The 11,043-nt window shown below is 40.7% G+C and overlaps 1 protein-coding gene across 1 annotated transcript; it reads right to left on the bottom strand.

Moving 5' to 3' along the window:
* Positions 1 to 7,784: 7,784 nt before the first annotated feature.
* Positions 7,785 to 10,529, bottom strand: LOC114399047 (F-box/kelch-repeat protein At3g27150-like). The gene is made up of 2 exons (XM_028361145.1): positions 9,941 to 10,529; positions 7,785 to 9,473 (listed from the first exon to the last, which is right to left on the bottom strand). The coding sequence occupies exon 2, from the start codon at positions 9,369 to 9,371 to the stop codon at positions 8,166 to 8,168; it is 1,206 nt and encodes a 401-aa protein (XP_028216946.1). The 5' UTR covers positions 9,372 to 9,473; positions 9,941 to 10,529; the 3' UTR covers positions 7,785 to 8,165.
* Positions 10,530 to 11,043: the final 514 nt, after the last annotated feature.

The raw sequence follows: 11,043 nt of genomic DNA, 5'->3' as shown, positions 1-11,043 counted from the left end.
CTATTCTATTGGAGGGACTGGACCTCGAATTCCAGAAGCTATCACTGGTGCTTTCATTGCTCTTCCCGCTACCATGGCTGACTCCGACAACGACCGTTTGGAGGCTGCCTTGGCTCGCCTCACTTCCCGCATCAAAGACCTCCTTCAGCACGTCACCCTATCAGTTTCCCCTCTTTTCCCCCCTCGCAGCCTGGTTCCTGCAAATCCACACAAAATGAAGTTAGACGTACCCCGATTTGATGGCAATGACCCTCTTGGGTGGATTTTCAAAATCACCCAATTCTTTGAGTACCATGGCACTCCCGATCATGACCGCATCACGATTGTTGCCTTTTACATGGAGGGAAGGGCCCTTGCTTGGTTCCAGTGGATGTCAAACAACAACCAATTCACCTCATGGCCCGTGTTTTTACAGGCTCTCCAAAACAGATTTGCCCCTTCCCACTACGAGGACCCCTCAGGTTCACTATTCAAGCTGACACAGAGAAGCACGTTTACAGAGTACTTATATGAATTTGAGGAGTTGGCCAACAGGGTGGTCGGACTTCCGGCTCCCTTCCTCTTGAGCCGCTTTGTCTCTGGCCTCGCACCAGAGATCCGCCGCGAGGTGATGGTGAACCAACCCTTGATGATGGCTCAGGCAGCAGGCCTCACACGTCCACATAAAGAAAAGCTCCATGACCTCCGCTTCGACATTCGCTAGCCACCACGGCCTCACGTTCCACCAATGCCACCACTGGCACCACCGCAACCTCCGTCCGTCACCCCTTTTGCTTCTCCACGTGGTTCCTCTTTACCTTCTTTGCTTCCCCTTCCACCACGTCCAGCTCTGCCGTCCACGCCCACGGTTCGACGCCTGACGCCGGAAGAACTGGCCTCCCGCCACGAGCATGGCCTTTGCTTCTTATGCGACGAGAAGTTCCACATGGGCCACAGGTGCGCCCCTAGGGTTCATCTCCTAATAGCGGATGAAGACGACCCTGTCGAGACCGTGGGTTCTAATATAGACCCACACGACCCGATCCCCAGCCTAATAGACATACCCGACCCACCGACCCAAATAAGCCTCAATTCCTTTCCGGGTCATGTCGCACCCGAAACACTCCGGCTCGTTGGGAACATCGCCGACAACCCCATTCTGGTGCTCATTGATGGTGGGAGCACCCACAATTTCATCCAGGAGTAGCTCGTGGCTCAGTTGGGTCTTCCCTGTCGCACGACAACACCATTACGGGTCATGGTAGGAAATGGTCAGCATCTCGAATGCCACACTGTCTGCGAGGCCATCACCATTGACCTTCAGATGCAATCATTTATAGTTGATTTATATGTGTTGTCCATCGCCGGAGCTAATGTCATATTGGGTGTGCAATGGTTGAAGTCCTTGGGTCCTGTTTTGACTGATTATACTAAGTTTAGTATGCAATTTTTTCATAATGGCAGGATGGTCAAGCTTCAAGGGGATCATGAAGCTCAGTGAGGCATGCTCACATCGCCTCAGTTCCGGCGAGTATGTCGCAATCAACCACATAGCCTTTGTTTCCACATCACAGTGCTTCCCGATGCACCTGAGCCCGTGTTGACTGAGCCTGTTGACCCAACTATCCAACACCTCCTACACCATTTCTCTGTTCTATTTCAGGACCCTAACACACTACCGCCGACACGAGAAACTGATCATCAAATTCATTTGCTACCACACGCCACACCAGTGAATGTCAGACCATATAAGTATCCTTACTATCAGAAGCAAGAAATTGAGACACAGGTTGAGGCCATGCTACAAAGGGGCATCATTCAACCCAGCACGAGTCCATTCTCGTCGTTGGTGTTGCTAGTAAAGAAGAGTGACGACACCTGGAGGTTTTGCATGGATTACCGCGCGTTGAATGCCTTGACGATCAAGGATCGTTTCCCAATTCCGACAATTAATGAGCTCTTGGACGAGCTCGGCGGCGCTCGTTGCTTCTCCAAATTGGATTTGCTGCAAGGGTATCACTAGATACGCATGCAACCAGTGGACGTACCCAAAACGACCTTCCGAACTCACCACGGGCACTTCGAGTTCAAGATCATGCCCTTTGGCCTGTATAATGCACCATCTTCCTTCCAGGCAACAATGAACAACATATTTCGGCCGTACCTCTGACGTTTTATCATTGTTTTCTTCGATGATATCCTCATCTATAGCGTCTCACTCAACGACCACCTTCGTCACTTACAAACCATTTTCCAGGTGCTTTTCGAGAACCACTTTGTTTTTAAATTTTCTAAGTGTCTCTTTGCCCAACCGTAGGTGGAGTATTTGGGCCATTTGGTCTCTCACAGGGGCGTGGAACCCGTTGCTTTGAAGATCGCGACCATAGCTCAGTGGCCTGAACCACGGTCCATCAAAGCTTTGTGAAGCTTCTTCAGTCTTGCTGGTTTTTACCATCACTTCATTCACGGATACGCCACAATTGCTGCCCCTCTGGTTAAGGCAACCACCATTGAACCTTTCCAATGGACCTCCTCCACGAAGATAGCTTTTGAGACTTTGAAGCAAGCCTTGACTTCAGCTCCAGTTCTCGCCTTACCAGACTTTCGGTTACCCTTCACAGTGGAGACCGATGCCTCTGCCATCGAAATGGGAGCAGTTTTATTGCAGCAAGGCCATCCAATTGCATTCTTGAACAAGCCCTTTAGCCTGAAGATGCTACGAGCCTCCACTTATGTCAGGGAGTTGTTTGCCATCACTGTCGCGGTGAAGAAGTGGCGACAGTATCTCCTCGGCCACAACTTCACTATTTTGACAAACCACCAGAGCTTGAAAGAGTTGATGACGTAGGTTATACAAACGCCGGAACAACATACATACTTAGCTCGCTTGATGGGTTATGATTACCACATCCAATATTGATCAGGTAGCCATAACCAAGCAGCTAACGCGTTATCACGGCTGCCGGAAAGTGATTCACAAGCTTTCCTCATCCTTTCTGTTCCATGTCTCACTTTCATGGATGAACTCCATACTCAACTTAGTGCCGATTTGACATTCCAGCAGCAAATGAAGAATGTTCAAGAACACCCAGACCACTACCCTGAATCTCCATTGCTAGCAAGTTGTTGCTATATAAGGGTCGCATTTGGTTGCCATAAGGACTGCCCTTCATCACCACTCTGCTGACTGAGTACCATGCAACTCCAACCGGTGGGCACGCCGGAGTTGCAAAGATAGTGGCTCGCCTTATGGCCAATTTCCATGCAACTCCAGATACGTTGACTGCCAAGTGACAAAATACAAGACCAAGAAGTTAGCTGGCCTTCTTTGCCCCCTCCCTGTGCCAAGTCGACCCTGGGAAGATTTGTCACTGGATTTTATTGGTGGCTTACCTCCTTACCATGGCAACACCATGATCCTTGTGGTTGTTGATCGCTTCTCCAAGGGAATTCACTTGGGGATGTTGCCTCAGAGTCACTCAGCTCTTACAGTGGCAAGGCTTTTCCTGGACATGGTGGTCAAAATCCATGGCATGCCACGAAGCTTGGTATCAGATTGTGATCCTCTCTTCGTCAGTCACCTTTGGCAAGAGCTATTCCGGTCCAGTGGCACCCAACTTCGGATGAGTTCGACATACCATCCACAGAGTGATGGGCAAACCAAAGTTTTGAACAGAGTGGTGGAGCAATACTTGCGGGCGTTTGTTCATCGGAAACCGACAAGCTGGGGCAGGCTGCTTCCATGGGTGGAATGGTCTCACAATACTTCATGGATGACGAACACAGACACCTCCCCCTATGAAATCACCTTTGGCCGCAAACCATTCAATATTCCAGAGTATATTGTGGGCTCCTCGAAGATAGATGCAGTGGAAGAGCTGTTAACTGAGCGAGAAGCTACATTTCAAATGATTCGTAAGAAGTTAATGAAGGCCCAAGAGAAGATGAAGCACTACGCTAACTAGCACCGTTGCGACATTCAGTATGCTCTTGGTGAGTGGGTTCTGGTTAAACTTCGACCCCACTGGCAGTCCTCGGTGAAGGGCCAACACGGGATAAGTGGGAAACTTGCAAGGCGCTACTATGGGTCGTTTAAGATCGTAGCCAAGATAGGACCGGTGGCCTATCGACTGGAGTTGCCTGAGGGTGCCCGCTTACACCTTGTTTTTTATTGTTCAAACCTCAAGCCTTTCCGAGGAGAACTGGAGTCTACAAAACCACCACCATTACCACTCAACTTTCAGGATAACCAACCTATCATTTCGCCTCTTACCATTTTAAGTTATCGCCGCGCTTCATCCGATCCTCACAGCCCTTGGGAAGCTTTGGTACAGTGGCATGGGCTATCGCCGAAAGAGACTTCATGGGAAGACTGGAAGCAACTATGCCAGGACTATCACCTTGAGGACAAGGTGATCCTACAAGGGCCGAAGGATGATACAGGTACATAGGTTGAAGAAAAAGGTGCAGCTAGTGAAGACAATACACAAGCCATAGCTAAAGAGGGGAACACGGGGGTGCAAGTAGAAGGAAAGCCCAAAAGGAGAATTACTAAGCCTAATTACTTAAAAGACTATGTTTAAGAAGTATTATAATAGTACAAATACTTGGCCTTGCTTGATTAACAATTGTTGGTTCTTAGGAGACAATCACAACCATACATTCTAGAAAGATTCCTAGCTATCCAGTTCAGCTCAATTCTGTTACTAGGCCATCTATATATTACCATGTAAATAACAAGCAAAGGCAATGAGAATTATTAGTATTACCTTCCTCCTTATCTTCTTTTCTCTTCCTTTTCTCACTATTCTATTGGAGGGATTGGACCTCGAATTCCAAAAGCTATAAGAACCCTAAGTTAGTTAGCACATGGACATCAGCGGTGGAGAAACTTAGGAAGAGATTAGCGAAATGGTAACACAAATATTTATCCTTTGGTGGTAGAGTGTGCCTCATCAAGTTAGTGTTGTCTTCCGTTCCTTTATATTATTTATCCTTCTTCATTCCTTTATATTATTTATCCTTCTTCAAAGCTCCAAAGAAAGTCACTAACAAAATCATCTCCCTTCAAAGGAATTTTTTGTGAGGGACTAAAGGGGAAGAGAGGAAGATGTGCTGGGTAAGTTGGAAGAAGGTTTGCTCATCAAGTGATGAGGGTGGCTTAGGTATAAGGGATGTGGAATGCTTCAACAAGACACTTTATCAAAATGGATGTGGAGGTTCTTGAATGAAAAAGATGCATTATGGGTCAATATAATCAAAGCTAAGAGGAAAGAAGGGGAGGACATTCTTTGCGAACCCAAAACATCATCTTGGTGGAAGGAAATTTGGAAAGTGTGCTGAAAGGTGGATTATAGGGGCTAGAGGTTTAGTAGGTTATTTGCTATTTTTGGAGGTTTTGTAGGTTATTTGCTATTTCCCTCCAGAAATAGGATTGCATGGCTGAGATGGGTTCGGGTTGTGGGGATAGGTGGGAGTGGTCTTTGGAGGCTTCTATCAATAAATTGCCAACAAAGGAGAATCTTATTAATAGAGGCATTCAACTTAACGATGAAGAAAAGCTATGTTGTTTTTGAAACCTTGCTGTGGAATAAAATTCCCATCTTTTTTTCTCGTGTCAATTTGCGTCAAAAATCTGGTTTTGGGTGTTATTCATGGCTTTGGTGTTCAACTAGTCATGCCGGACAGCGTGGACAAGCACTTTTGGCAAGACGGTTGATTCATAGGAAACAAGAAGGGTAAGAAGTTGCGGTGGTGTGTGTAGGCAACCATTATTTGGTCTGTGTGGATTCATATAAATGATGTTGTTTTTAACAACACTCAAATTAGCTTATAGCCCAACTGAAAGAAATGATTATTGTTAGATCATGGATGTGGGCGAAGGCAAAATTAAAAGGCTTCTCAGCATCTTTCCAGGATTGGCATATGCTGCCTGCTCCTTTTCTAAACATGTACTGAACATATATATATATATATAACAGCATCGGTTATCTGTTCTTTGGTGGCGATTTTGATATAATTTCCAGCTTTAAAGGAACTTTAGCATCTGGATAATTCATTAAGAAAGTAGATATAATCGAGCAGTGTATGACGGCAGTTATTTTATTAGTGTCCTTATTTCACATGTATGCCTTGCCAGCCTTGGTACTAATAGGGTCATAGTTGCGGGGTGGCTTCTGTTGTAGAATTGGGAATATGCAACATGCTGCGTGGGGTGTGTTTTTGGTTGATCTGGGAGTGCACTTTTTTGGTGTCTGTGTAGTGTGTTTCTCCTGGTTTCTGTGTGTTTTGATTTATTTGTATCTACTTCTAAGTTCTAACAAATGATAACTAAGTATTTTTAAGAATATTCAATAAGTAATTTAAAGAAAATATTTTTATTAAAAGAAGAAAAATTATGTTGTTTATAATTTTTTTTACCTCTCTTACCATTTTATTCAATAATTTTTTTAATTTTTTAATAATACTAAGACTAATTAGTAATATCTTTAATATATTTTTCTTGTTTGGCCGTTTCAAAAAAAAAAAAAAACGTAAACATATTTCTGAAATAGATTTTTATTTATTTCAAGTTACATTACCCTAAGATATCATCTAACCGTGCAAGAAAAATTGGAGCAAAAGATCACATTTTAGCTGTTCAGCTATTTGCCATATCTGAAGTAAGATTGGAAATACGTACATGCTCCTGCTATGCAGTTTGTCATTCATCATTGTACTTGTTACTTGTATAAAAATCAGCATATATCAGAATTTAATTGTGAAATGACAGCTCAGAGTCAATTTCATATCTCGAGGATGAAGTATCAAAAGATGAGCTCTTCGTACAATTATTAAATGGTTAAGCAATATTGGTTATAGTTGCTTCTATAAAAATTCATTTGTTTTAATAATATTCTCTTGCGGAGGATTTAACAAAGGAAGGGGAAAAAATTCATGAAACCAATGGGATAGATAGTATCTGAGAGAAATAAAAACTTCAAATTATTCTTTCTTTAGCTTCTTTTGTTCACCTAATAACATACTACGGATTTAATTTAATTAATTCAAAAAGATGTGAGTTATCTTAAATTTTATTGTAATTTTTTTTTATATTCTTCAATTCCTATGGTTAAAAAAAAAAGAAGTTCACCACATTAGAGGAAATATATTTTTTTTTTAATTCCATCTTAACTTTTGGTTCTCTCTGTATTGGACGAAAATGAGACAATTCATTGTATAAAAGTTAAATTGACATAATTTTGATCATATTTTTTCTTTTCTTTTTGAGAATACTTATGTTATTTCTAATACATTTTTTTTATACATCTAAAACTTCTATTCATTTTCTCCCCTACCATACAACTTAAAAATCATCTTATTTTTTATTTATTTTCTTTTCTTTCATTTTTATTTTTATTTTTTTCATTTTTCTTCTAAAACCAAACATCAAAGATAACTATTAATATAAATAACAAAAACTCTCTTGTAGTTATTTTTGCACATCCAATGTACTCTACAAAGACAGAGGAATACGTAGAGTTAAACATAGCAAAAAAAGAAATAAAAGATTGTTGAAATTGTGCATTTAAAAATTTCCATTGGAACAATAGGACCATTGTACTCATTACTAAACTTGTTGGAGATAAAATAGAACCAAGAAATAATACCAACAATAAAAGTCTTGTAGCATTCATATAGATAAAACATATTAGTAGGAAATGTTACATGCTAGTGCTCAGAGTTTTGACAAAACGAAGTCGGATTCCCTTAAGATATATTAATATGGAAACTGGTGACAAAGAACTGAAAAGTAATTCGAAGTATGGCAACTCAAGCAATGAAGCAAATGATTCAAATTTGATATTCAGTAACATGATTTGAAATCTTGACATAATCAGCACCAGAACAAGGGGAAAAAAAATAGCATTTGAGCTTTGAACCTCCTTATCTGGTTTTCTTCTCCAGCAATAATAGGATCATACTTACCATTTTTCACTCCTCCTAAGTTAAAGATGAAAGGTAGAAGATACATCAACAAGCTTCCTAACAATAACTTGTTTCAAAAAGTGACACCAACATGTAACATATTAATACAAACAAAGATCAAATCATCAAATGACAGAAGGTTGTCTTAATCACAACTCAAGATTACCCTCCAAGTGTTATTCTGAGATTGATTTCAAGCTCTTCTTGTTGCTCAAAGTTCAGGTCCCCATCACCGCACAATTGCGGATAAAGTGATTAAGCTGAATGCTGCCACATCCAATTTGCCTCCACCTCAATTTCTCATCATCAGGATCAGGGCAGCAAGTGTACATAGACAAGGCATGCACTATGTGTGGCATAGAAGGTGCACCAATAACAAGCAACTCATCACCAAGAGACTTAAAAGCCACACCCCAACCTCCTTGTGCATCAGCTCTCACAGGAACCACTCCCAAAGTCTTCCATGTGTTGGTTCCTTTCACATACACTTTCAGCTCATTGGAAGAAGCATCCAGTGTGTACAACTCATTGTTCACAACAGCAAGAAGAGGTGGAGACTGTGAAACAATATCCTTCCACATGTCAGGAATCAAGTTCCAACTATTTGCCTTTCCATCAAAGAATTCCCCACAAGTGAGGTCCTTTCCATGCTCATCTTGCCCTCCAAGGACATAGAATTTGTTGTCCATGAAACAACCTGAGCAAAACTTTCTCTTCTTGTTCATTCTTGGGAGGGGCTCCCAACACCGGCTTTCAGAGTTGTACTTCTCAGCAGAATCCAAGACTTGGGTGTAAGTTCCTGCATCAAGCCCCCCAGCAACAAAAGCAATAGCACTGCAAGTGGCTGATGCAAAAAGACACCTTGGATTGATCATAGATGGCCCTTTGCGCCATTCATTTTTTATCGAATTGAACCTCCAAATAACAGCCCCATCAATCTCCTTGCCTGAGACTAATAGGTGAGAGCCTGCACAAAATGACTCCTTATCTCCAAACTCAAAATTATAATCTGATTGGATAGGAGGGAGCTTCTTGCTTGACATGAAAGGCCACTCCATTCCCCACCAATTGCTCTCCCCACTTACCAGCATGAACACTGAAGGTTCTTTGAATCCTAACTCTCTCCTTATTTTGTAGATCTCGCCACTCCTTGAGAGAGCCAAGAACCGCTTGTTGAGAAAGCACAACTTCCAGTGCTGTGATCTTGGAAATCTTGCCAAGATTGAAGTCTCTAGCTCATCACTAAGACTCAGAACATTAATATAATCTGCATCCTGAGGTAAAGGTTCATCTTCATTAGTAGAGGAACCATTGCCATCAGAGGGTGATAACTCCCTAACTCTCATCTTCTTTTGCGAACTATGGTAACTAAAACAAAAGCCACTAACAAAGGTTGGAACAGGTAATGCTTTTCTATTAGTCATAATAGGTCATTTCTAGGCCAATGCTCCCCCAATATGTTCTCTACGTTAAATGTTGATAAGGGAAACTCTTTACCCTCTTATTATGAAGGAAATTGCCTGTATCTGCAGAGAGAAAATCCAGACAAAAGCATCAGCAACAACATTTCTAGTTGACATGTGAGGCGTTACGAGTAAGAAATATAGATACATATATGCACAAGTTCAACAAACAGACATAGAAATCCAGTAAACAGGAGTGAAAAAAAAAAAGCTACTTCATATTTTAATTAGTACTATTCCAATTTCCTTAAGAAAAAGAAAATCAAAATATCAAAAACAGAATGAGAGTTTTCTTTGCTGCATAACATTATAAGAACTCTAAGAATCGTCTTTAAAACAAATAAATCTTCTGAAATGCATGAGATGTGTATAAGACACCGATTAACCAAGGCATTTCCATTTGTTGATTAACAAAACTTCAAGAAATAGAAGATTAATGTGAATTTCAGCCACGAAAACTAATGCTTATAAATGAATATAATCAGAAGTTCAGAACAAAATGATTTCTTAATGGATTAAGAGATTCTTACCTTGATAAAAGAAGCCCGCCCCAACACAAATACCACAAAGCTTCACATCATGAGAAGTTGGTAGATATATCAGCCTTCAAAGAGAATAATCAACACACAAACATGCCATGAAAGAGACAATGACCACAGATTGATTTAGAAGGGAAAGTGAAGAAAAGTGAGGATTTTGAGGCATGAGTTTGTGCCTATTTATTCAGATATTAAGAAAAGAAACGCCCCCGTGAGGCAACAAACGCCTATATATATAACATACAAAGATCAAAGAAGGAAAGAGAGAGAAGAGAAGGTAAAAAAAAAAAAACTCTTGCAAAGGAAGGAAGACAAGTCAAAGGCAGCAATAAAAGGAGTGTGAGCGTTACAATATTGCAGTCAAAACAATGAGAAAAGAAACGTTGGGAGTGAGTTCAAGCTAATAACACCATATTGAAGGAGAAGACAAAAGTGACTTAAGAGTGTTGAAGGAGAACACTAAGGTGAAGAAGAAGAAGAAGAAGAAACGAGAGAGATCCAACATGGAGACACCCACCATTTGCTGGAAACATATGCTTAATTTAGTATATGCTTTTTTTATAATTTGGATTATTAAAATATACACACAAAACCAAATTTAACTATTTTAATTAGCATTCTCATCAACTGCACCATCCACCACCGCATTTTTTAATTCCCCATTTGGGAAAAAATGATAAAGAGAGAAGTAACTGTGCTATGCACAGTGGCTCATGCTGCTACAGCAGTTCAATGTGAAGAAATAAAGAATGCAAGAAAAAAAAAATAATATTAGAAAGAAGAAAGGGGCATGGGTGACTCAGTCTCTCTCCTCTTGTACTTATTTTTTAAGTTGCTCCTCATTTTTTGAGAAACGGTTGGCGTGGAAGAGTAGGAAAAGAAAAGTTAATTAATAGAAAATTACCTTCGTTCTTATCTTATGAATTTAAATTTTAGATTTTAGATTTTTTTTCATTAAGTCACGTGTGAATTGTTTTTATTATAAATTTTACTTATTTTTTTATTTATATTTTGAGTAAAAATTGTTTTTATTCTTCTAAAATCTTTTAGACTTAAATACAATTTAAGTCTTCCTATTTTATTCAATTTGTAAT

The sequence above is a fragment of the Glycine soja genome, chromosome 19 (genome assembly GCF_004193775.1).
Source record: "Glycine soja cultivar W05 chromosome 19, ASM419377v2, whole genome shotgun sequence".
Lineage (NCBI taxonomy): Eukaryota > Viridiplantae > Streptophyta > Magnoliopsida > Fabales > Fabaceae > Glycine > Glycine soja.
The sequence above is the reverse complement of the archived record's forward strand: the minus strand, read 5'-3'. Positions and strand labels throughout refer to the sequence as shown.